Genomic DNA, 25,675 nt, shown 5'->3' on the forward strand with positions numbered 1-25,675 from the left:
GTCAACCCTGCCCTTGGCTGAGGGAGGGTGGGCCATGGGGAGGGAGGGCTGTCCTGGAGGGGGCGGAGCTCTTCCCTTTGGCCCAAGGTCGGCTCCTGGTCTGTGTGGGGCAGGCCTTGGCTGGACAGAAGGGAAGAGCTCCGCCCCCTCCAGGATAGCCCCTCCCCCCATGGCCCACCCTCCCTCAGCCAAGGGCAGGGATGGTCCCGACTTCCCCTCTCCTTGTCCCCCCCCCCATTCTCTGCCTTCCATGCCAGACCTAACAGGAAGCCCACATCTGCCAGCCTTTGGGACATCCCCCCACCCCCATTTTGCAGAGAGGGGCTTCCAGACCTGGCATTTCCAGCCAGGACCCCCTCTGGGATTGTTTTGTGTGCTTCCCAGTGCAATTTGTGGGTCTGATGGCTCCTTTGAAAGCCCTCCGTGGCCAGGATGTCTTCAGAGATCCCCTTTCCCAAACCATCAGTCCGTCCAGCCCAGATGGCCACAGAACAACTAAGGGGTCCCCCCTCCCCCCAGGGGCAGCTGAAGGCCCCTGTGGGGCTCCCCCAACCCTGGGAAACTCCCCCCCCATTGGTCCCACTTCAAGGGCTGCCAAAAATACACCTTTCCCAGAGGGCCTTTGCAGAGGTGGGTGGGTGCTGAGCCCACCTTTTTAAATTATTTGCTGCCAATTTATAATTTTGTCCCGGCAGCTTTCAAAGGTCACCATAGAAACGTGTTCAAGTCGCACATAAATAGCCCAGCATCCGTGAGGACCAAGGTGTAGAGAAATGGCACAAATAAAAGATAAAACAGGTTGCTTTTTTAATAGGAAACTTGGAGTAAAATTTAGAGTAACATAAACGTAGAGTAACAGGCAGACATTAAGATGTCGCTTTTATTGATTATAAAGGTCCTTTAAGCATCTCTCTCTCATCTACACAGCGAGCCGCCCTGAGGCAGCGATCCTCATCTGTGGCATCCGGAAGACACGTGGACGCCTGAATTCCCCACCGCCAGCGGGCCTTTTCCGGCCCGGAGGAGACACCCAGTTGAAGCCCACCAGGCCATCGGCAGCCCAGAACCGCTTGGCAGCCCCCAAGCAGCCTGAGCTGATCACAGCAACATTATAGAAGGTTGGACATGGATGGGGAGGGGAGACCACCAAGAAACCCTGGCAGATTAGACAGGGGAGTTGGAAGGACACCCCAAATGGGCAACATCTGGTCCTCTTGCCAGATGTGGCCTTGAAGGCACCAAGAGGTGGGGCTGAGCGCAGCGGCCTCTTCTGCAGCCCCACTTCTTGTGCTTCAAGTACACACACACACACACACACAAAATCGGGGAGGTGGCTAATGTGGACCTCTGCCCTGGAGGGCTGCCCTCCAGCCACCTATAGGTAGTCCCCAACTTACAACCACAACGAAACCCAAAATTGATGGCGCTAAGTGAGAAATTTTGCCCTGACGACTTTTGTTGCCACATTTTTTTAAGCAAATCGCTGCAGTTCTTAAATTGGTCACACAGTTGCTGAGGGAACCGGTTTCCCCAGGGACCCTGCTCGTCAGAGGGGGCGTAAAAGGGGACCACGTGACTCCAGGACGGTGCAACGGTCAAAAATGTGAGTCAGTTGCCAAGGGTCTGAATATCCATCGCTTTGACCACGGTCCCAAGTGTGCAAAATGGCCACGAGTCACTTCTTTCCGTGCTGTGGTAACTTTGATGACTGAATGAACCGTTGTAAGTTGAGATGGTATATAGGTTCTCCTGCTCGAGCGGGGGGGGGGGGAGGGGGCTGGACTAGAAGACCTCCAAGGTCCCTTCCTGTTCTGTTCTAATTCTTTTCTATTACATTCCCAAGCTGTCCCAATCAGATGAACCTGGACATTCCTCACACTGAAGGGTGACCCCCTCCTGGCCCAGGTAGAAAAAAGGGTAGACCCTCTCCCCAAGGAAGGGCCCTGTCTGGAAGGCGTAGAGGCGGGCCTCAATCTCCGCATCCAGGAACTCCACCTTTTCTGCCTCGTAGTTCAGCTGCACCCGCAACCTTCTCAGCGGCCTTCGCAAGCTGAGCTTCTCGTGAACCTTGGAGAAAGCGACCATCCCCCCTGCCGAACTCTTCCCCACGGCCCAGATTCCCTCCTGGGGGCTCAGCTGGAGGCTCCCCTTCCTCCGGACGGACTCCCTGGCCACCCCTATGGCCCAGGCGGCTCTGTGCCACACCGGGACGTTGTCTGGACTCTGCACGGACACTTCCCAAAAGTGCCAGCCTGCGGTGAATCCCTCGCGGCCCAGGGCGCAAAATTCCTGGTCGAACATCCCTGGCAGATCCTCGAGATCCTGGTACCGGTTGTGCCAACACAGAATGGAGTCTGAGCACCAGAGCCGCGGGTGGGCGGTCGAGCCATCGATCGTGACGTAGACTGAAGAGAGAGAAGAGAAGCTCTTAGGGGGGCTGGGAAGAGGGCAGGGCAAGGCAGGGCAGGGCTGGCTCCCCGAGGTGGCTTCCCCAGCTCAGGGTGAGGAAACTGGGCCGTTCTCTGTTGTCTCTGGACCCCCCAAGACGCGGGGCCTGGCGAGCTTTCCAAAAGGACCGGTTCCCTAATACGGGGGGTAAATGGGGCCACCTCTGAAGGGTGGGGGGGGCCTGGGCCATTGGTGGTGACCAGAAGGACAGGAGCAGGCGGGTCAGGGGGTCCGACCCAGGCAAGGTGCTATGCTTACTATTATTGCCCAGGGCGCCAGGAGATAGCTGAGATAGTCCTCAACTTACGACAGTTCCTTCAAAGTTACATTTTTCACATGTACGGCCATTGAAGCGATCCCCACGGTCAGGTGATCAAAATTTGAACACTTGGCAACTGCCGTCCTATCTGTCACGGGATCCCTTGGGCGACCTTTGTGTCCCCTTTTGCAATGTCGGTGGGGAAGCCAGATTCACTTAACGACCGTGTTGCTAACAACGGCAGTGACTCGACCACTGTGCCAAGAAAGGTCGCAAAGCGGGGCACTCACTTAACAACTGCCTCACTCGGCAATGGAAACTCTGGGGTCAGTTGTGGGGGTACATTGAGGACTCCCTGTGTTTCTGCTTCTCCTGCGTTGCCACCCTTGCTGGTCCTGGGTTTGGCGCTCCTCCCAGAGCCCCAGAGCCGAGCGGTGAGGCAGCTCTGCCATCAAGGGCCTTCCTGGGGCAGCCTGTAACCTGGCCAGCCTCTCCCCCTCCCAAAAGAACCGTCTGCCATCGCCCCAGGCCCACCCACCGCGTTTGGGTGGCTGCTTTGGGGTCCGCCCCTCTACAGGCAGCACCAGGCTTGCCTGCTGACCTGTTCAGCCGCCTGGAGGGCTGAGAGTTAGGGCGAGGGATGCAGATGGATCCCCTCCCCCTTTTCCTCCGTGTGCTGTTACCTTTAGGCGATCTTGGCCTTCCTGGAGCAGGTGCTGGGGAGGAAAGGGGGATCACTTTAAAATCAGGCCGGGTGTGTTGTGTGTCTAAAGAAGCTCCTCCCGCACTTCTCACAAAGCACAACTCAAAACAAAGCACAACTCAAAACTGGATTCTTCCACGCCCTGAAAGACCTGCCCAGCGCCCTCAACTGTGGCTCCTTTCTGGAACGGCCAAGGTGTGTGGTAGGGAAGGGCCAGCTCCGTGTGGCTGCTGAGGGACCCCCCTGCCCCCCCTCCCCCAGTGGCTGATTTTGGAACCCTCCAGACTCTCGGCATCCCTCGGGGTTTCCAACCCCTGGAGAAAGCCAGGCAGGGCAGGTGCCACTCCTGGCGATTTGCGGAAAACATTGTGTGGCGCCTGGCAAGGGCAGCAGGTTTGCAAGCCTTTCCCTCCCCCCCACTGCCCCCTTCCTCCCCAGCCCCATGAGGTTACCCGTGGCCAGAAGTTCCTCCAGGTTCTCCCTGGTCAGTGTCTTCTGCAGAGAGGCTGCAATTCGAAGGAGAAAAAGGAAAAAAAAAGAGAGATTAGGAACAGCCAGCCGTACGTGACGCCTGCGCAGAAGCCACCATGTTGTTTGGAGCAGCGTTTCGGTCCCTGCCAGGTGTCCAGTGACAAGTATCATGGGTCAGGGGGAGGTGACAGATGGGATGGAGGAGGCTCCTCCTGAGAGGGCTCCATACCCCCCCCTGGCCCCGGCCCCACCTCAAAGGAACCCCCCGCACCTTTGTAACTGTCCAGCATCTTCCTTACGGAAGCGTTTCTCTCCAGGACGGTTCTGAGTCTGCCTTGCAACCTGGGGGAGACTCTCTCTACATGCCCCAACACGTAACTCCGGCACCTGCAACACAAGGAGGGCGGCCTCACACAGCTACCCGGCTTTCTGGGGGTGGTGGTGGTGGGTTAGGATTAGCCGGTTCCATGGTGTATGTGTAACAAGCCGACTGATTCCAGCATCTTGCCACGTGAATACAGGACTCGGGTTTGCAAACGCGAGTTTAGGGTATGGTAGAAATCCTGGCTTGTTTGTCATGTAAGCACATATGTTGCTTTGATCGCAGCCGACTGTGCACTGAACCAGGGTAGAGTTCAGTAAAGAAGTGAGGAAAGACACAAACTCAACACAGACGTCAAATGTGATTCCGATCCTACTACACCAAGGATTAAGGTGTCCCATGCAAGGAATGTAAGATCCATGAATCAAGGCAAGCTGGATGTGGTCAAACAAGAGATGACAAGACTGAACATCGACATCTTAGGAATCAGCGAACTAAAATGGACAGGAATGGGTGAATTTAATTCAGATGACCATCAGGTATACTACTGTGGGCAAGAATCCCTCAGTAGAAATGGAGTGGCCTTCATAGTCAATAAAAGAGTAGGAAAAGCAATACTGGGATACAATCCCCAAAATGACAGAATGATCTCATTCAATATCACAGTAGTCCAAGTCTATGCCCCAACCACCGGTGCTGAAGAGGATGAAATTGACCAGTTCTATGAAGCCCTACAGCACCTTATAGAACTAACACCCAAAAATGATGTCCTTATCATCATGGGGGATTGGAATGCTAAAGTAGGAAGCCAAAAGATAACTGGAATAACAGGCAAGTTTGGCCTTGGAGTACAAAATGAAGCAGGGCACAGGCTGATAGAATTTTGTCCGAGAATACGATGGTCATAGCAAACACTCTTTTCCAACAACCCAAGAGACAGCTGTACACATGGACATCACCAGACGGTCAACACAGAAATCAGATTGACTATGTGCTCTGCAGCCAAAGATGGAGAAGCTCTATACAGTCAGTAAAAACAAGACCAGGAGCTGACTGTGGCTCAGACCATGAGCTTCTTGTTGCAAAGTTTAGGCTTAAATTAAAGAAAGTAGGGAAAAGCACTAGGCCAGTCAGGTATGAATTAAATCATATCCCTGTTCAATATACAGTAGAGGTGACAAATAGATTTAAGGAATTAGATCTGATAGACAGAGTGCCTGAAGAACTATGGGCAGAGGTTCGCAACATTATACAAGAGGTAGCAACTAAAACCATCCCAAAGAAAAAGAAATGCAAGAAAGCAAAATGGCTCTCCGAGGAAGCTTTGCAAATAGCTGAGGAAAGGAGGGAAGTGAAAGGCAAGGGAGAAAAAGAAAGATATGCCCAATTAAATGCAGAATTCCAGAGAATAGCTAGAAGAGATAAGAATGCCTTCTTAAATGAACAGTGCAAAGAAATAGAAGAAAACAATAGAATAGGGAGGACCAGAGATCTTTTCAAGAAAATTGGAGAAATGAAGGGAACGTTTAATGCAAAAATGGGCATGATAAAGGACCAAAATGGCAGGGACCTAACAGAGGCAGAAGAGATTAAGAAGAGGTGGCAAAATTACACAGAAGAACTATACAAGAATGAGCTTAACGTCCCTGATAATCACAATGAGGTGGTCACTGACCTCGAGCCAGCCATCCTAGAATGTGAAGTGAAGTGGGCCTTAGAAAAGCTGAGCAACAACGAAGCTAGTGGAGGTGACAGTATTCCAGCTGAGCTATTCAAAATCTTAAAAGACGATGCAGTAAAAGTGCTACACTCAATTTGCCAGCAAATTTGGAAAACTCAACAGTGGCCACAGGATTGGAAAAGATCAGTTTACATTCCAATTCCAAAGAAAGGCAGTGCCAAAGAATGTTCAAACTATCGCACCATTGCACTCATTTCTCATGCTAGTAAAGTTATGCTTAAAATTCTACAAGCTAGACTCCAGCAGTATGTGGATCGAGAACTACCAGAAGTACAGGCAGGATTTCGAAGAGGCAGAGGAACTAGAGATCAAATTGCCAACATACGCTGGATCATGGAGAAAGCTAGAGAGTTCCAGAAAAACATCTACTTCTGCTTCATTGACTATGCTAAAGCCTTTGATTGTGTGGATCATAACAAACTGTGGCAAGTTCTTAAAGAGATGGGAGTACCAGACCATCTTATTTGTCTCTTGAGAAACCTATATGTGGGCCAAGAAGCAACAGTGAGAACTAGACACGGAACCACTGATTGGTTCAAAATTGGGAAAGGAGTCCGGCAAGGCTGTATACTGTCGGCTTGCCTATTTAACTTATATGCAGAGCACATCATGAGAAAGGCAGGGCTAGATGAATCAAAAGTTGGAATTAAGATTGCCGGAAGAAAAATCAACAACCTAAGATATGCAGATGATACCACTCTAATGGCAGAAAGTGAAGAAGAACTAAAGAGCCTCTTGTTGCGGGTGAAGAAGGAGAGTGCAAAAGTTGGGTTGAAAGTAAACATTAAGAAAACCAAGATCATGGCATCCGGACCTCTCGATTCCTGGCAAATAGATGGGGAAGAAATGGAGGTAGTGACAGATTTTATTTTCCTGGGCTCCAAGATCACTGCATATGGGGACTGTAGCCAAGAAATTAAAAGACGCTTGCTCCTGGGGAGGAAAGCCATGGCAAATCTAGACAGCACACTAAAAAGCAGAGACATCACCCTGCCAACAAAAGTGTGTATAGTCGAGGCTATGGTCTTCCCAGTTGCAATGTATGGCTGTGAAAGTTGGACCATAAGAAAGGCTGAGCGCCAAAGAATTGAGGCCTTTGAACTCTGGTGCTGGAGAAGACTCCTGCGAGTCCCTTGGACTGCAAGGCGATCAAACCGGTCAGTCCTAGAGGAGATCAACCCTGACTGCTCTTTAGAAGGCCAGATCCTGAATCTAAAACTCAAATACTTTGGCCACCTGATGAGAAGGAAGGACTCACTGGAGAAGAGCCTAATGCTGGGAAAGGTTGAGGGCAATAGAAGAAGGGGACGACAGAGAATGAGGTGGCTGGATGGAGTCACTGAAGCAGTAGGAGTAAGCTTAAATGGACTCCAGAAGATGGTAGAGGACAGGAAGGCATGGAGGAACGTTGTCCATGGGGTCGTGATGGGTCGGACATGCCTTCGCAAGCCGGTTTCCTGCAGCAACTGAGCTTACACCGCTTCCCTCAGCCCCAACTGGATACTCTGCCCAGGGACCGGCCGGAAGGGCTACGGAGGAAGTCAACATCCAAGAAGAGAGAAGGTTTGCAGCTGAGGCTGTTTTTGTGCAGACATTTCATTACCCAACTGAGTAACGTCATCAGTGCTACAGGGGAGTGGGGTTTGCCCTCATTTAATGCAGTGTTCCCCAACCTTTCTGGGTTGGTGGGCCAGAGGAGGGAGTGGGGAAAGAGAGGAGGGGGGGGTTCTGGAAGGGGCAGGCAGGTGTTTGTGTGAGGCCCACAAGGGTAGGAGTGGGGAAGGGCTCCTGGCGCCTTACCTGTCCACGGTGTCCTGGATGTCCTGAAAGAGGAGAGCAGAGAAATGGGTCCCGGTCCTCACGAGAGTGGCCAGTGTCTCCACGGGGGAACCTCTGTTTCCCGCCCCCCTTAAGCCAGGGAGAGCCCCCCCCCTACCTGCAGGAATTCCCAGTCCGGCTGGCGGCACTTCCTCTCCATCTGGGCAATCAGCTGCTGCAGGCGGGAGGCCTCCCCGGAGAGCTGAGCCAGAGGGCCCACCCAATCGGCCTCCATCTTCTCCTCCTGCTCGGCCAGCCAGGCGACCCAGACCAGCTGCCTCTCCTGGAGCAGCTCCACCAGGGATCCCAGCGCCAGGCCGACCTTCTGCTTCTCGGTGGCTAATTGCTCCTGGAGGGGCACAGAAGAGGGGGGGCTCAGAGGGAGGGAGTGGGAGAATTCCCAGCTGCAGAACCAGCATCCCTGGAGCTGCCTCCCATGCCCCCTCCCCCCGAGAGACCCACCTGGCACTCCTGCCGACTCTGCTTTTCTACCCGCCACTGCTCCAGCAGCTGCTGCTCCTCCTTCTTCAGGGGCTCCAGGAGGGCATCCAGCAGGACCTGCGCGGGCAGCAGACGGTGTCACTCGAGTCCACAATGGCAGCGCTCCCACCCAGGGGGGCTGCAAGGGGCCAGTGGGGGCCCCCATGCTGCACTCCAGGGGAGGCCCTGGGCACCAGAGCTCCCAGCAGAGAATCCGGCCAGGGAGAGGCCCGGGGCAGGCAAAGGCTCACGAGGAGGGAAGCAGCCGAGAGCCTTCCTGCCTCCGGTCTCCTCTGGCTGCCGAAAAATAGCCCGGCTTTCCTCTGCCGTTTTTCAGGGTTAGGGGCTGCTCATCCCTCCCCTTTGGGCTAGCCTGCCTCCACAGTGCCCGCCCCCTACCTTGTACTCCCGGGCAGCCTCCGGCAGAGAGAGGAGGGGGTGGCCCTGGTGCCCCCCCAGGCAGCTGGCGCAGAGGAGGAGCTTCTCGCTGGAGCAGAAGGTCTGCAGGGGCAGCTGGTGTTCCCGGCAGAGCTGGGGGCCGCTGCTCCCCTCCTGGGCTCCCCCTGACAGCCGAAGCCCCTTCACCAGGCCCACGATGTTGGCCAGGGTCCGGTTGGGGCGGGCGCTGCCGGGCTCCACCCTGGCTCTGCACTGGGGGCAGGAAGCCTCAGCGCCCAGCTGGGCCAGGCAGGGGTGGCAGAAGTTGTGCCCGCAGGCCAGGCCCATCGGCTGCTGGAAGAAGTCCAGGCAGAGCGGGCAGGTGGCTTCTTGGCCCAGCTGCCCCAAGGCCGACTCCACCTCCTCTGAGGCCGCCATGGGGCTCTTCGGCTCCGCTTCCCCCTCGCTGGGCCTGGAAGGAGAAGAAGCTGATCTGTTGGCTCCTTCGGGGGGGGGTGTGCAGCCCGGAGCACTTGGGGGGCAGCATTTCTCAGCCCCCCCCACCTGCAAGGAACATGCTCTGAGCCCCTCCTCCAATTCAGGCCCAGAGGCATTACCACCCCTCCCCACTTCAGTGGGAGTCGGGGCGTCGTGTCTTGGGGGGGCAGGAGAAAGCTGAGCTCACCTTCCCTGCGAAGCTGCTTCGGCCTTCCAGAAGGGACTCCGGTCGATGGGGCAAAGGACGGGGAGGAGAGGAGGGGGGGCCGAACCGGGGGCGCTGCTTTCCCCCGCGCCGAAAGGCCGCCTCGCCCGGAGCGGAGGAGGGGCGCCGCTCTTGGGCCTGGGGAGGGCAGCGGAGAGGAGCCCGGGAAGGCCCCCACCTGGTGCTCCCCCCGCCGCGCTTTGGCCGCCTCCTCCTCCTCCGCAGAGCAGCCGCCTTTCCCGCCGCTTCTTTCCCGCCGCCCGGGAGGCTAAGCGCGGGCTCGGCGGCGCCTGCGCAGAAGCAACAAGGGAGACGCCCGAGCTTTCGGTTTCGTTTCCCAGCTGGGAGGCGGGGCGGGAGGAGGCCGCTCGGGGAGATTTCCCCCGCGTGGGGCGCTGAGCCCGGCTGCTCCCCTCCAGGGGGCTCTCGCGGGCCTTTCCACGGCGCGGGGGGGTGGGTGGGGGGGTGGCGAGAACCGGCCACGCTGCCTTGCCCGCCCACCCGCGCGTGGGGATGTCCCTCCCGTCCTCCCGGGATAAGACCCTCGTGGGAAGCGGTGCCCGGGATTCGCTTGCTGACCCCCGACGCTCCTACAGGGCGGTGGAGATGGCGGCCGGCCCGAACTCCTGATGGAGGGGATGGCGCTCCACGGGGCGCTTCTTCCTGGTGGCGGGGGGGGTTTCCCTTCAGGGCAAGGGGTGCGGAGGGGGAGCCTCCCTGGCAGCAGTGAGGTGGGGGTGGGGAAGGGGGCGCACTTCCCGGGGGCCTTGACCCGGCCAACCCGGGAGCCGCTCAGGGGGGGCTTGGGCGAAGACCCCGCAGCGCCCCTTTGTTGGACTTCACCCCGGAGGGCTGCCCGGGACCCCTCCCCCCTCCGCCTGGCCAGCCGGGCGTCTACACCCCTTCCCCGCGTGGTGGGAGAAGAGGGATCCGGGGAAGGGATCGACCGGGATCCCCTAGCCTTGGGCAGGGCGTAGAAGAGGCACGGCCGGGCCCAACGTCGAGGGGGGGAATTCAGCGGCTCCCGGCCCCGCAGCGCCCGGGGAGGCCGAGGGGGGGAGGCGGGGGGGGTTCAGCATCTGGACAGCGGCCGCCGCCCGTCTCGCCTCCGCTGGCCTCGCGGGGGGGGGGAGGGCAGAGAGCGCAGTCCTAGAGCGGTCGCCTCGGGAAGCGCTTCCTGCTCGCGCCCCCTCCCCCCCCAGAAAGGCACCCGGGGCAGCTGCCACCGCGGAGCGTCCGAATAGAAGAAGCTGCTCAAGTTGCTTATAGGTTTTTTTGGGGGGGGGCACGCGAGCCCCTCCTGGTGTTTCAGGACCGCGCCGGTTGCACCCGCTGGAGGAGGCTCCGGAGCAGGGCCGCTTTCGGGGTGGACTGCTTCTGCCAGTGGAGGCTCCGCACCAAGAGTGTGTGTGTGTGGGGGGGTGCTAAGAGGCACCGGGCGGCTGTTGCTGGGGCAGCTTGGAGTAAGGACTCCGGGGGTGTCGGGCGGGGCACGTGGCTGTCCCGCCTCGTTGGGCTCAGGATGATGGGACGCCTTGCACAGGGACAACAGGTGGCGCCATCCGGGCGGGACGGGGCTCTCCTTCGGCCGCAGCCCCGACAAAGCGACATCCCTCCGACGGGGCTCCTTCTCCGGGCCGGCTGAGGTTGCGGCGGCCCATCCCCTGCGAGGGGGAGACCCTCCCTCCCTCCCGCCGCCGCCCCCGCAGCGCTGCCTGCCCTCCCCCTCCCCGTCCCGAGCAGCCCGAGAGCTCCAAGCGCAGCCCCTCGACGGCCCCTCCTTGTCCCGGGCGGCGTCCCCGGAGAAGGGCGGGAGGGGGCCGCCACCCCCACGGGTCCCCCACCTTTCCCCGGGAGGGCTCCAGGCTTGGTTGGCTGCCCCGGAGCCGCCTCTGCACGCAGCCCGAGGAGCCTCCGAGCACTGGACGCCCCGGCTCCAATTTTGCCCCTCTTCATTTCTGAAACGTCAGAAGGAAAATTCCGACGGGAGGGAAGATTTGCAGCTGAGGGTTGAACTGCGGTGCGCTGATGAGGTTGCCTAGTTTGGCAATAAAACGTCTGCAAAAATAAAAAAACCCATCCAACTCAGGGAGTTCCAAGGACCCCCCACCCCCCCACCCCCGCGAGAGGCTGTAGAGCCCCCCCCTTATTTGTAATCCCTGAGCGAAAAGTCAGGAGAAATTTCACATCTTTGCAGCCGAAGAATCTCCTATGACTTTTAATAATTATTTCAAGGTGAACTGGTGCCTTTCCCCCCCCCCCCCACACACACTGCTAGTTTGGTTTATCAGTGAAGGCACCGGCTAGAAACTGGGAGACGGTGAGTTCTAGTCCCGCCTTAGGCATGAAAGCCAGCTGGGTGACTTTGGGCCAATCACCAGGAGACGGAGAGTTCTAGTCTTAGGCATGAAAGCTGATTCTGCAGCTTTGGGACATCCCCCCCTCTCTCAGCCCAACCAACCTCACAGGGTTGTTGTGGGAAAACAAGAGGGCAATGGAGTGTTGGGTATGTTCATCGCCTTGAGTTATCTCAGGGGCCGCCCCTAAAGAAGAGGGAGCCAAGCTGTTCTCCAAAGCGCCTGAAGGCAGGACAAGAAGCAACAGATGGAAACTAGTCAAGGAGAGAAGCAACCTGGAACTAAGGAGAAACTTCCTGACAGTTAGAACAATTAACCAGTGGAACAACCTGCCTCCAGAAGTGGTGAATGCTCCAACACTGGAGGTTTTTAAGAAGAGACTGGACAGCCATTTGTCTGAAATGGTATAGGGTTTCCTGCCTGAGCAGGGGGTTGGACTAGATGACCTCCAAGGTCCCTTCCATCGTCATCGTCGTCATCATCATTATTATTATTATTATTATTATTATTATTATTATTTGTAATAAGAAAGGCAGGATAAAAATTAGCAAATCGATTTGTGTTGGTACCACTTTCAACCCAAAAGGGGACCGAGGGCGGGAGGAGAGCAGACGGTGCCCCCAGCTTCCCAGGTGCCAGGCAAGCGCTGGTTTTAACTGGTCCGTCCTTCTCCTCACCTTCGGGGCTGCCTCCCCACTTCACCCCCACCCCAAAGCCTCTCTGCAGGGTGGGGGCTGTGGGGAGCACTCATTCCCAGGGGAGGGCCTCTTTCCCCAGGGGGGCTCTGGGCCTCCAGACGGGCCTCCCCCATATTGGGGCCACCATCCCTTCCGGCCTTCAGCCTTTGGGGTCAAGGGGGCTCTTTGTGCGAATTAGATGCCTTTTACGCTGCTGACTTTTTAACTTTTAAACCATTTCGTTGCTGCAAAGTGTCCGGAGTCCTTGGCCGCCTCCAGGGATTTTTCTGCTGGACAAGAGAGGCAGGCTGGCCACTCAGGGCCGTTTGCAGGATCTGGATGGCCCCTCCCCCACAGAGGCCACAGCCAGGGGGTGGGGGGCCGCGAGGGCCTCCTCCAGGCGGGACCTGCCCTGTGCTGGCATCTGGAAGCACCTTCCCCCCCCCTCCTGCCTGCCCAAGGCTGGTCTTCCCCCCCCCAACCCAGCCCCCCCCTCCGTGGGGTGCCAGAGGTTTCCTGGGGGGCGGGAGAGAAATGGCTGAGAAACCGGAACTTCTGGGAAAGGAATGGGAGGGAGGGAGGGAGGCCTCAGCTGGGCTGGGTGTTCCCGCTGGAAGCAGGAAGGGAAGTTTATTTCTGCAGGAATGGAAGAACGTTCAACCCTTGGGAGGGAGGTGAAACTCGAGGGCCCAGAGCAGAAGATGCCTCAGGTATTTAGACAAAAAGCTGCTCCTGGTGGCTTACAGTCCGCGCGGCTCCTTCCCCAAGATCAGCGTCCAGACGTGCTCAGAGAGAGGCCCTTGTCCTTCTGGCTGCAAGGTTGCATTTGGTGTCGTGGAGGGAAACTTTCTTATCCTTCTGGGGAGTTTCCCGCTGCACATCTGCGCTTGGTCGCTTTGGCAAGGCAGCCACCAAAACAGAAAAAGCCCTTGTGGGTAATTCGACCAGCTCTCACTTTTGGGGAGTGGGGGTGGGAGGCATGTTTCCACATAGTTTCGATCGCTTCCTGGCCGACTGGGAACGTGGATCCCTTTCCTAGAGAAATGAAGGACTTTGTTTGTTCTGGGCTGAACTTTATCAACTGTTCGAAAGGGTGGCTTTGATTGTCTAAAGTTTGCCCCTCCCCTGACAGAGCCAGGCTCCGCCCTCCCTACGTCCCTGGGTGTGTGAGTAGCACCTGTGTGTAGATTTTGCGTAGTAACCGTGCCAGGAGGCCTGAAACACAATTCCTCTCCTCTCCTGCGGAACCACCCCCCCAAGGTATTCCCAGGCCCTGAAGGACCCCGGCTGGGTGAGTGAGTGAGTGAGTGGGTGGGCACAGCAGAGGCTCCTGACTTCCCTCCAGCCCGTGCCAGGAATTCCTGCCCCACTCCTCTTCCTCCCCACACTTCCTACGGAGAGAGGGCCCCCGTCGGGCATTTGGGGGCCCCGCAAATGTCCCCAAGGGGATCGCCGGGGAGAAAAATGGCCAGCCTGCTTCCCGTTCAGCCAGATGGACAACTGACCGGAGGCCTCCCTCCCTCCCGCGGCCCCCGGGGGACTCACTTTCCCGAGAAACCGGGGTGGGCACAACCTGGGCAGGTCCAAAGGGGCTTGGGCAGACGCAGGAGGCCCCTGGGCTTGAAGGCAGAGGCCCCGTAGAGGAGGAGGAGACCACTCTTGTCTCCTCGTGCTGCTGGGGGACCCTCCACGAGGTGCTGCAGGACCTGCCTGGACCCCCGTCCAGGCACGATTCTGGCAGCTTCCGGGGAAGTCTTGGTGGGGGCCCCGGGAAGTCAGGCGCTCTCTTCACAGGCCTGCCCGTATCGCTCCACAGGAACAGGAAACCCAAACGGCACACCTTGGCAGGCTGGGCGGGGCAGCCCTGGGCAAACTGACGGGGGGGGGGGAGAGCAAAACCTGCTTCCTGCTTTAGGCATGCCCAGCCCCCCCAATCCACCCAAACAGGAAGCAGAAGCAGTTGGACGGCCAGCCATGATCTCCAGAAGACCCCAGCAGCCGGGTGGGTGGGTGGGTGGGGGCTGCAGAGCCACTGCGGCCCTCTTGCAAGATTGGTCCCCAGCACCCCACAGCCAGCAACCGGGGGCCCCTGGTTGCCAGATGCTCGGCATCCTTGCTTCCTTCAGGACTGGCAACGAGGGGGCGCCCCAAGCCAGGTCTGCGTCCCAGCCGGTCATTGGGAGGTGCCCCACCGCCAGCCCCAAAGTCCTCTGGGCTTGTCGACTGAGAGCAGGTGCAGGGAGAATCCTGCAGGGCCGGTTGGCACAATCTCGGGGCTGAAGGACCAGCGCCAGGGCAAATGGCGGGAGGGGTGCTGCCGAGGGAGCTCACCTTAAGCAGCTGGCTTAAGAGGCAGCCGAGTTCCCCTGAGGGGGCTGGGCTGGGTGGGAAGCCCCCCCACTTGGGCTAGCCGAGGCCCCGTCAAGGCTGCGCAGCTGGTCTTGCTGGAGCAGAGAGGGGGAGAGGAGGAGGAGGGAAGGGGGGGCAGAGGTCCCTGGTTCAGGGTTCCTGGGCGAGACCTGATATCTCCACGCTTCCTGTCCTCGGCTGAGGATCCCTTTCCTGAAGCTGCTCTGCCCTGAAGGGAACCGCGTCAGGGACCCCTTCCAGCCTGGGGTCTCCCGTCTGCAGCTGCTGCTTCTGGGAATGCATGCAGCCCTTCCCTCTGAATCCTCGCTCTGTGGCGGCCTCAGGCTGGCCCTGGTGGATCTGCCCCAGGGCGTCTCTTTCTCCAGAGGCCTTTGAGGCTCCCAGGAGACAAAGTCTGCCCACCTTCCGGTGGTTCTTGCAAGACCCCCCTCAACCCTCTCCTGGGGGGTTGGATCTCCACCTCATAGCCAGGAGCCTGGCCTTGTCTCAGCTCAAGGCCACTGCTGTGCTCTGGCCCCTTCCCCTGCTCAGCCCCCATCCCCTCGCTGGCCAGGACCCCCATCCATCAGATGAGGACACGAGTCTGTCCGGCCAGGGGAGTCCGGCCAGGGGAGTCCTGGCGACGGAACAGATGGGACCAAAACATGGCAGGGTGATGGGGTCCCTTGATTCCTCACTGGGGGTGATGCTGGGGGGACCCTGGGAAGGGGAAAGCAGGGCCTGGTGGGGTAGGGGGTGCAGCTCTCTTAGCTGGAGGCATTGCGGACGGTGGCTGCCTGTTGGCACATAGAGGCGAGAGCCAGGTGGGGACTCCCAGCAGGAAATCTGCAGTGGGCCTGCAGCCCACCTACAACTGGGCCAGACTCGTCACTTCACCTCCCCATACAGGAAGGTCTGTTCGCCCTGTGCGGCCTCAATGCGTCCCTCCCTTGGGCTGGAGGAGGGAAAGGAGGAGAGGAGGAGGCCGCCACCACGTTATTGCCAAAGTGGCAAAACACCCCCTCGGCCAGCCTTACAAGGTGCTCCTTACTGGGAAGAGAGCCGAGGCTGCTGGGCAGGCTGGTTTGTCCCATCCTCGGTATGGAGCGGGACACGGGGCCTCCTTCGTAAAGTGCAGGAGGCGGAACGGACTCAAACCACCCTTTGTTCTCTGGCAGGGCTGATGTCTCCTCCTCTCTTGCAGGCTCTCCCGCAGCCCCTGCTGCTGTCCGTATGACTGCCATGCTACTCTACCGGAAGCGCTGCCTGTGCCGCTCAGCCCAGTTATTGGCGGGGCTGCTCTGCAGCCTGGCCACCCTCTTGGTGCTCAGCTTCCTGACTGGCAGCCACCATGAGGAGCTGCTCTCACTCTCGCCGCTCTTCCGGACGGGCGGCGGTGTGGGACAGCAACACATAGACATAGACAACCTGCTTCTGCCACCACCCAATGCTTTCCTGCTGTCCCCGTTGCCCTGTACCCAGACTGACCCCTGGCTACTGGTCCTAGTGGCTAGCGCAACTGGGCATGCAGCCCGGCGGGCGGTGCTGCGACAAAGCTGGGGGAGTACGAGGGTAGCGGCGGGGCGCAGTGTGCGCACCGTCTTCACATTGGGCCTGCCCAGGGATGGAGCACAGCAGGCAGCACTGGAGCAGGAGGCAGCCAAGCACAGCGATGTGTTGCAGGCACGCTTCACTGACACCTACGCAAACCTAACGTTGAAGACGCTGGCGATGCTGGGCTGGGCCATCGCCCATTGCCCTGCTGCCCACTTCTTGGTCAAGGCTGATGATGACATCCTCCTCAACCTGCCTGCTCTGGCACGACGCCTGGAGCAGCTGGCCGATCTGCCTGCTGCCTACTTGGGCCAGGTCTACTCACACATAGCACCCATCCGCGACCCACACAGCCGGCACTATGTGCCCACCTCACTTTACCCGGAACCCACTTTCCCACCCTACTGCAGTGGCACCGCCTATGTGCTCTCTGCCCCAGCTGCTGCCGCTGTCCTGAGTGCTGCCCGCCAGCTGCCGCTGCTGCCCGTGGAAGACATTTTTGTGGCTCTGTGTGCCCGCCATGCTGGTATTGCCCCACACCACGTGGACCATTTTTCTGGGGCTTCTCATTACCCGCTCGATGCCTGCTGCTACCGGGAGGTGCTCTTCAGCGTGCACGAAGTGGTGCCTGCGGAAATGCTGGCCATGTGGGAGGCATCTGAGCACCCGTGTACTGCCTGGCAGCGCTTCCTTGGCCTGGCCCGCTGCAAGGTATTGGCCTGGCTAGCCACGGAGGATAACCCGTGACTGCCCACCTTCCCATCCACATCTTTGGACAAGCGAAGAGACTGACTGACTCACAGAAGCACTGCTGGGAACTCCGCCTGGGACTCTGCAGCCACCTGCCTGGCAGCTGAGCTTCCCTCTTGGGACTGTGGGTCGAGGCTCTGCCAGCTCTGGAAGTGCCAGGCTGCCCTCGTTGACTGTCTGGCCAATGTGGGCCTTACGCTGAAAAGCTGAAGGACAAAGGGGCCCGCCTGGACAGCTGGCCTGCCTGGGTTGTGTTTTTCAGGGTCATTCCTCCCTGATTTGGGTGCCATCCTCTCTTTGGCAACGGGAGGCCAAAGCGGACTTTTCCCGGCATCAGCAGCAAGGGAGAGGTTGCCCCACAGAATGCGTGTGGGGTCTGAGCGGCCAGATGGGACACAAATGGGTGGGCGTGGCTGGGTCGACGCAGAACCATTCACACTGGCTAACTGGACATGGGGAAAACTCGGGGAGAATGCCAGGCGCGTGCTCACATATGCACACACACATACGTCATTCCGAGTTTGGGGACTTTTATCCCATCTGTGCCGGGAAGCTGCCAATCGCGCCCAGGCTGGGGGAGAACGATTTCTCCTTTGGGGTGCTGCGTGCGGAAACTCACACGCACGCACCATGCTGAACTTGGGGCCTTTTGTAAACTGTTCTCCTTCCCCGTCTTACTTATCAACCTGGAGGATCCCCTCTGGAGTGCAGATTTTCAGTTCTGGGAATGGAATGGAGACACTGTCAGGAAGTTTCTCCTTAGTTCCGGGTTGCTTCTCTACTTGATTAGTTTCCATCCGTTGCTTCTTGTCCTGCCTTCTGGTGCTTTGGAGAATAGCTTGACTCCCTCTTCTTTGGGGTAGCCCCTGAGATACTGATAGACTGCTCTCATGTCCCCCCCTTGTCTTTCTCTTCATTAAATTAGACATACCCAATTCCAGCAACCGTTCCTTATATATTTTAGCCTCCAGTCCCCCTAATCGTCTTTGTTTCTCTTCTCTGTACTCTTTATCTAGAGTTTCAACATCATTTTTACATCATGGTGACCAAACCCAGATGCAGTATACCAAGGCATTGTAAAGTGCTATTAACACTTCACGTGATCTGGATTCTATCCCTCTGTTAATGCAGCCTAGCACTGTGTTGGCTTTTTTTGGCAGCTGCAGCACACTGCTGGCTCATATTTAAGGGATCTGAGATCCCTCTCACAGTTACTACTATTGAGCAAGGTACCCCCTATACCACAGGTCTGCAACCCGCGGCTCCGGAGCCGCATGCGGCTCTTTCAGCTGTCTTCTGTGGCTTCCAGTCCTCTGCCATGTGCAGTCCAAAAAAAAAAAGTGAGACTAAAAAGGTTCAACCAATCAATTCAAATATGCAGGGTAGGTGCATATCTCGCCTTGGCTCCACTCTTCAGTCCAACCCTGTTCTGCGCATGCGTGCATGTACGCGCATGCGCACACATTTTTTTGCGGCTCCCAGTTTTTCCTTTTGTGAGGGAACCAGTTCCGAGTGGCTCTTTCACCGTTTCAGGTTGCTGACCCCTGCCCTATACTATAGCTGTGCATTTGATTTTTCTTGCCTAAGTGTAGAGCCTTACTTTTTTCACCATTGAATTTCATTTTGTTAGATAGTGCCCAGTGTTCGAGTCTGTCCAGATCCTCCTGTATTTTAAGCCTATCTTCTGGAGTATTGGCTGTTCCTGCCAGCTTGGCATCGTCTGCAAATTTGATGAGTTCCCCATCTATCCCCTTGTCCAAATCATTGATGAAGATGTTGAAGAGCACTGGGCCCAGAACAGAGCCCTGGGGCACCCCACTACACACTTCCCTTCATGTAGATGCGGTTCCATTGAGGACCACACGCTGAGTATGGCCGGTCAGCCAGCTACGAATCCATCTGGTGGTGATGCTATCTAACCCACATTTTTCTATCTTATCAAGTAGTAGGTTGTGATCTACTTTATCAAATGCCTTACTGAAATCCAAGTAAATTATAACTACAGCATTCCTCTGGTGCACTAATTTTGTCACTCGGTCAAAGAATGCAATAAGATTTGTCTGGCATGATCTGTTTTTGACAACCCCATGTTGGCTTTTATTAATGACTTTGTTTGCCTCTAAGTGTTCACTGATTCATTATTTGATTATCTTTTCCAGTTGCCCAGATCCACCTGTGCATGGGAGGAGGGGGGCCTCAGGCCCTTGGAGAAGGGAGGCCATCTAGGGCAGAAAACCCCCTGCAGTGTCCAATGCCCAGGAATAATTTTGGGGGTGCTACTTTGGCCCCCTCACCCCGATGCTTTATGCCCCCAGGAGCCCCCATTCTTTGCCCACTGCCAAAGAGTGGGAAGCAGCGGCAGCCCCTCCTCCTCCACAGGACCAGAGAGACGGCCTTGCAGGAGACGGTTTTGAAAGATCGGCACCCTACACACAACATGTCTGCAAATCACAACAGTGTATTAACGCAAGGCTCTGAATCCAAAGAAACCTAAGAGTTTCAGGGGGGGCCCGGCTGCTTCAACCCAGAGCGAGAGCCGGTGTCCCTTAAGGAAAACATCCAGACAATCATCCTATGCACCGTGGGAATGCTGGTGCACTCTGGCACCCATGTCTGGAAGGGATCCTGTGTTCACCTGTAGACTTCAGGGCCTCCAGACTGCCGGCCTATGTGCCTCAGTAGCTAAACTCTTCTGGATCGGGGCCTGCCAAGAGAAAGGCGGGCCAGCCTGAACAGGCAAGGCCCTCCCCCATGGATTCCCTTCCGAGCTCCGGAGCCAGGACACAACCAGATTAAAACAAGTAATCCTCCAATTATGACAGTTCACTTAGCGACATTCCAGAGTTATGCCCTCACCTCCCCCCACCCCAAAGTACTTACGACACAGTCCCGAAGTTGCGAATGTTGCAGCATGACGGCAGTCATTCACCGGTAGGACACTGCAACATTCCCCCTGCCTATTCCCTCCCCCATAGGGACCCAGCAGGCCCTGCACAGCCATGTTAGCCCACCGGCTCCTCCCCACCCCGTCACCAAACGCTTCCTTTCGAAGACGCAAAGTTCTCAAGCGAGCCATCTCCTCTCCAGCTTCTGCACCGTTGGGTTCACGCAGCAGCAGCAGCATGGTTACTTTGCCAGCTCCCGGCACTCCAAAAGCAGAGCAGGGAGAGCAGAGGCAGAGCGGGAGCCGTGCTTCCTGCCCAGCTTGGCTGACTTACCAAGGCTGTGCATGCAGGACACCCGATCTGCTTCTGGAGCGCCGGGAGCCTCGGTGCATCTGAAGGACTGTGAGAACGCATCCCTGAGGCTTCCGTTCTCCACGTCAAAAGTGTCTCCAAAGGAACGGGAACCTTCGGAGGGGGCGACCTTGTTAGGCATATGGTAATAGCCTACAATGTTGGGTTGAAAATATATTAACCATGATGTTGTGACTTTAAGATGTTAATTGGCCAATGGGTGTGTAAGTGTTCTCATGGCCATAAGAGGGAGCTAGGAACATAGCTTCTCTCTCTCTCTCTCTGAATTCACTACTCTCTACTATTACTGTTTTTGCTCTGGTTTGCTGTACTGTTGGTTTACTATTGTGATAAACCTGAAATACTGTGTATTGACCTCTGGACCGGTAAGAAGACTTTGTATTTTGGATTACTCCTTGGACTGTTGCTATTTGTGTATGACCTGGACTGTTTATCTTTGACCGTGCATTTTTGTTCTTACACCACCTCAAAAGTAAAATACTTTTTGCTTTTACAACTCAGTGAACTCTTGTGGTTACTGTGTGACTCTTACGGCTCTCAGTACCTCTTCCTTGTCTGTGCAACTTCTTGGTAGCACAAGGAGACCTCTGCACAACAAATTCCATAACAGACCTCACGCCGATTCAGGCCTCCGCCCCTTTGCAAAATCTTTTGGTGCAGAGGGCCGAGGCCTGAAAAATAGTGCCAGATCACGGCCCCCGAGGATTCTGTCCTCCATGCCAAAAACGTTTACGAAGCGATGGAGGCCTGAAGGAGCGCGAGATGGTGGCTCTGAAGGCTTCCATCTCTTTGCAAAATCTTTTGGCGTAGAGGACAGAGGCCTTAAAGAGCGCCAGATCGCGGCCCCAAAGGCTTCTGTCCTCTGCGGCAAAAGGTTTTGCAAAGGGACGGAAGCCTGAAGCAGCGCAAGAGTGTGCCTCTGAAGACTTCCGTCCCTCTCGGCACGGAGAACAGAAGCTTTCAGGGGCGCAACCTGGCACTCCTTCAGACTCACTGAGGCTCCCAAAGCAGGTTGGGTGTCCTGAGGAGGCAGCCTGGGTGAGTCAGACAAGCTGGACAGGAAGCTCTGCTGAGCAGGGTGTGTTTGTCCCACTCTGCCTCTGCTCTCTCCGCTCCTCTGTTGGAGCGCCGGGAGAAGACCAACAGGCCACAGCAGAGAGCTGGAGAGGAGAAGGTGGAGATCTTGGAAAGGTAAGGCCCAGTGCCTGTGGCCACCCAGTGGGGGAGGGGGCAGGATGGGGGGGTAGGAAGCATGAGATATCTCAGTAGGTGTGGGAGACCTTGGGTGGTCAGAAGCTGCCCCCCTCCCAGGCTTCCCCGTTCCGCAATACCTCACGCAATACCTCACGAGCACTTAATGGCCTGTGCGTTGGGTTAATGAGCACATTGTGCAAAGCAGGAAGGGATCACGTTCATTTAAATTGACCCAATTAATGAATCCTCGGGTTAGGAATGTAATTTGCAGGCTCCATTCCATTCGTAACTCGAGGATTAACATGGGGAGATTATTCCCGAGTCGAATGTGACCACATTCTTCTGCTCGGTTGTATTAAAAGCAAACATTTGGCAAACACCTTGTCAGTCCTGCCACAGCTCAGTCTTGTAAAGCTGGGGTCCCCGTGCTGGCTGGGGAATTCTGGGAGTTGAATTCCACCAGTCTTAAAGTGGCCAGGTTTGAGGACCTCTGTTCTAAAGTTAAAAAACCATCCTTCACGCCCTACGGTTGAGAAAGGTGTAGGATGTCAAGTTTCCGTCTATGGGCTTTTCAAGTGACTCTGAGGCATTGTTTACCTTAAAAGTCCTTTATTAGCCTAATACAAGTCAAGCCATGCAGGGCAATGCAAAGCCGGAACTGAAGGTTCGCGCCCCAAAACCCACAGTGTAGCTTTTCCCTGCGGAAGGCGGGAGGGATCCCGTGACTGGTTCCCCTGGAGGCGAATCAAATTCAAAAGAGACGTTTTTAGAGTGGTCTCAGGAGGAATGCAGGACGGGGAAACCTTTTCTCTCTCTGAAGTAAACCCCTCCCACCCCTCCTCCCCATTAGGCCCACAGAGCGCGGAGGATTAGCACCACTTGTTGATTAACAAAGCATTGGGATGGCCTCACCTGTTGTGTGTCAGCAGGGAGGGGGAGGGGGCATTTCTGGGAAGTCTTGGGATCCAAGGAGCAGGAGGAGGAGGAGGAGGAGGAGGAGGAGGGAAGGAGCTGGGGAGGAGCAGGCGACCTCCCGAGACTTACCTGCTGTTGCTTGGAGGCCTGGAAGGAGGAGAAACTGCTGGGGCTCCTTCTCCACAGGCAGCTGGAGGCTCTTGGAGAGGAGGAGCGTTTCTCAGCCCCTCCCCTCCTGCAGGGAAGATGCTCTGAACCCCCTCCTCCAGTTAAAGTCCAGAGGTATTAACCTGCACCCCTGCCCACACACTTTCCTGTCCTGGGGGAGGTGGGCAGAGAAGCACCCAGAATTGCCTAAGCAAGGGGGCTTCTTGCAAGTGTGTGTGTGTGTGTGTGTGTGTGTGTGTATTTGTGTTCTCCAGGGGCCAGAAAAGAGAACAAGAGAAGCCACATTGGGGTCTGACAACGGCTTTTTCTGCCCCCACCCATTCACTCTTCTGTCCCTTCAACCTCAGCCCAGGGGTCTCATGGGGTCCCAGCCCTCGTTGGTTTGGCTTGTGAATCAGCAATCAGCAAGTCTGGAGGACCATAGCCCCCCCCTTGCGCTCCTGAGCCCCTCCCATCCCTCCCATTCCCCACCCCCCAGAAACATATTGGGAACAGCCAAACTCCCACACACACTCTGGGGCCCTTCTGTAATGTATTGGGCCTTGTTTTACTTGAAGTGTACCACGTGGGTTTTGAATGCTGTGAGATTGCTTAAGCAGGGAATTGGGTAAGGGTCGCTGGCTCATCAGACAGGCCGTCTCCAGAACCGCCATTGGTTGGCTCTAGGGCGGCAATAGGTATAAACAGCTGCATAGCAGCCATGGTTAACAGTTCAGTTCCTGCGTTCAATAAAGCATGTTCCTGCCTGAACTCTCTCGCCTCGTCTCCTGCTTGCTTGAAAGAACCCAGTACACAACACCCCCCACCTTCCCACCTGGGGCGCCCTTCAGTGGGAGTTGGGGCATCATTTCTTAAAGGGGGGGGAGGAGAAAGCTGACACACCTTCCCTGCGAAGCTGCTTCAGCCCTTCAGAAGGCAGCCCGGCCGCCCCCTCCGAAGAGAATCCGACCGTTGGGGCCAAAGGTGGGGATGAACGGCGCCCCCTCCCCAGAGCCCAAACTGGGGGCGCAACCTGGCTGAAAGGCAGCCCCGCCTGGAGCAGAGGAAGGGCCCCACCCGGTGCTCCCCCCACAGCATTTTATCCTCCTCCTCCGCAGAGCAGTGCCCCCCGCCGCAACCTGGGAGGCTAAGCGCGGGCTCGGTGGCGCCAGCAGAGAAGCCACCCGGGGGGAGCGCCCCGAGCTTTCGCTTTCACTCCCCAGCTGGGAGGGGAAGCGGGAGGAACCCCCTTGGGGAAATTCCCCCATGTGGAGCGCTGAGCCGTCCCTCCCGCCCGGCTGCTCTCCTCCGGGGGCCTCTTGGGGGCTCTCGCGGGCCATTCCAGGGAACGGGGGGGGGGAGGGGGGGGGAAAGGGAGGCTGGATGCTTCTGCAGAAGAGAGAGAGTTTGGAAACAATCCAGAGAAGAGCAACTGAGGTGATCAAAGTCCTGGAGGCCAAAACCGAGGAAGAGCGGCGGCCGAATTTGGGTCTGGCTGGTCTAAGGAAAAGGAGGAAGAGGGGAGACACGATAGCGGCGTTCCGGCATCTGAGGGGCTGCCCCAGAGAGGAGGGGGCCAGGTTGTTCACCAAAGCACCAGAGGGCAGGACGAGAAACAATGGTTGGAAGCTGATCAAGGAGAGAAGCCACCTGGAATTAAGGAGAAACTTCCTGACAGTGAGGGCAATTAACCAGTGGAACAGCTCGCCACCAGAAATCGTGGGCGCTCCATCACTGGAGGTTTTTAAGAAGAGGCTAGGCAATCACCTTTCTGAGATGGTATATAGGTTCTCCTGCTTGACCAGGGGGCTGGACTAGAAGACCTCCAAGGTCCCTTCCGGCTCTTTTCTATTGCATTCAATTTTATTCCATTCCATTCCATTCCATTCCATTCCAATCCCTTGCCCACCCACGCTGGGGTTTCCCCACTCATCCCCCAGGAATAAGACCCTTGTGGGTGGACGTGCCCGGGATTTGCTTGGTGGCCCCCGAGGCTACTAGAGGGGTCAAAAAAGTCAAGATGGCGGCCAGTTCAAACTCGTGGGAAGATGGAGCGCGGAGGAGGAGCCTCCCTCGCTGGAGTGGGAGTGGGTCGGTGGGTGGGGAAGGGGGCTGCTCAGGGGAGGCTTTGGGGAAGACCCCGCAGAGCCCCCTTCTTGGACTTCACCCCGGAGGCCGAGGGCTGCCCGGGACCCCTCCCCCGCTTCCTCCTGGCCATCCAGGGGTCTGCGCCCCTCCCGCTCCCGTGCTGCGAGAAGAGGGATCCGGGGAAGGGATCGACCGGGATCCCCTGGCCTTGGGCAGGGCGTAGAAGCACGGCCGGGTCGGGGACCCTCAGGGGGTTCCGTGCAGGGAAGCCCAACCTCGGGGGGGGGGGTTCAGCGGCTTCCGGCCCCGCAGCGCCCGGGGAGGCCGAGGGGGGGAGGCGGGGGGGGGTTTCAGCACCTGGACAGCGGCCGCCGCCCGTCTCGCCTCCGCTGGCCCTGCGGGGGGGGGGAGGGCAGAGAGCGCAGTCCTAGAGCGGTCGCCTCGATTCCTGCTCGCCCCCCCCCGGAAAGTCCCCCGGGGCAGCTGCCGTCCCCGAGCGTCGGAGGGGGCTGCTGGCGGGGGGAGGGCGGAGAGACGGTGCCCCCCCCAAGACTGGCGGAGGAAGAGGCGGGGGAGTCTCTGCTCGAGTTTTTTTCCAAGTTTGGGGGGGGGGCACGCGAGCCCCTCCTGCTCTTTCAGGACCGCGCCGGTTGCACCCGCTGGGGGAGGCTCCGGAGCAGGGCCGCGTTCGGGGTGGACTGCTTCTGCCAGTGGAGGCTCCGCACCAACAGTGTGTGTGTGTGTGGGGGGGGGCTTAGAGGCTCCGGGCGGCTGTTGCTGGGGCAGCTTGGAGTAAGGGGGTGTCGGGTGGGGCCCAGGAGGGCCGGACCAAGTGAGCGGCAGGGGGAAAATAAACCCTTTCTTTATCCACCGGAGAACGTCCACCGGCCGCAGAGACGCGGGGGCCACAACTCGGGGGGGTGTCGGGTGGGGCCCAGGCCCGAGAGAGCAGCTTACCGCTGCTTCCCATCAGCTGTGCGTTGGGACGACCACATCCATGGTTCCCTGCTGGTATGGCAGTTACGGCCTTGCCTGCAACCCGCCCCCTTCCCCTCCCCGCCCCC

At 57.6% G+C, this 25,675-nt stretch overlaps 2 protein-coding genes across 6 annotated transcripts; one reads left to right on the top strand and one right to left on the bottom strand.

Moving 5' to 3' along the window:
* Positions 1-785: 785 nt before the first annotated feature.
* LOC310636813 (E3 ubiquitin-protein ligase TRIM7-like) lies at positions 786-24,993 on the bottom strand. 4 transcript variants are annotated; one of them, XM_083356919.1, is made up of 9 exons: positions 24,969-24,993; positions 8,642-9,092; positions 8,225-8,320; positions 7,881-8,111; positions 7,745-7,767; positions 4,153-4,268; positions 3,863-3,916; positions 3,391-3,423; positions 786-2,405 (listed from the first exon to the last, which is right to left on the bottom strand). In XM_083356919.1, the coding sequence occupies exons 2-9, from the start codon at positions 9,056-9,058 to the stop codon at positions 1,831-1,833; spliced, it is 1,545 nt and encodes a 514-aa protein (XP_083213045.1). In that variant the 5' UTR covers positions 9,059-9,092; positions 24,969-24,993; the 3' UTR covers positions 786-1,830. The 4 variants fall into 4 exon arrangements, with proteins under 4 accessions (XP_083213045.1, XP_083213047.1, XP_083213044.1 ...); XM_083356921.1 differs by lacking the exon at positions 24,969-24,993 and adding an exon at positions 9,306-9,719; XM_083356918.1 differs by lacking the exon at positions 24,969-24,993 and adding an exon at positions 9,502-9,577.
* Positions 13,002-18,315, top strand: LOC310636603 (beta-1,3-galactosyltransferase 4-like). Of its 2 annotated transcripts, none has more exons than XM_083356564.1 (2): positions 13,002-13,067; positions 15,911-18,315. In XM_083356564.1, the coding sequence occupies exon 2, from the start codon at positions 15,940-15,942 to the stop codon at positions 17,005-17,007; it is 1,068 nt and encodes a 355-aa protein (XP_083212690.1). In that variant the 5' UTR covers positions 13,002-13,067; positions 15,911-15,939; the 3' UTR covers positions 17,008-18,315. The 2 variants fall into 2 exon arrangements, with proteins under 2 accessions (XP_083212690.1, XP_083212691.1); XM_083356565.1 differs by lacking the exon at positions 13,002-13,067 and adding an exon at positions 13,521-13,648.
* Positions 24,994-25,675: the final 682 nt, after the last annotated feature.

This window comes from Vipera ursinii (assembly GCF_947247035.1).
Source record: "Vipera ursinii genome assembly, chromosome: 2".
Taxonomy (NCBI): domain Eukaryota; kingdom Metazoa; phylum Chordata; class Lepidosauria; order Squamata; family Viperidae; genus Vipera; species Vipera ursinii.

Excerpts from the sequence above, each read along its gene's own strand:
- LOC310636813 (XM_083356919.1), bottom strand. The coding sequence starts at position 9,058 with ATGGCGGCCTCAGAGGAGGTGGAGTCGGCCTTGGGGCAGCTGGGCCAA. Across the intron at positions 3,917-4,152 it reads GATGCTGGACAGTTACAAAG|CCTCTCTGCAGAAGACACTG; the intron begins GTGCGGGGGGTT and ends TTCGAATTGCAG. Across the intron at positions 3,424-3,862 it reads GGAGGAACTTCTGGCCACGG|CACCTGCTCCAGGAAGGCCA; the intron begins GTAACCTCATGG and ends TTTCCTCCCCAG.
- LOC310636603 (XM_083356564.1), top strand. The coding sequence starts at position 15,940 with ATGACTGCCATGCTACTCTACCGGAAGCGCTGCCTGTGCCGCTCAGCC.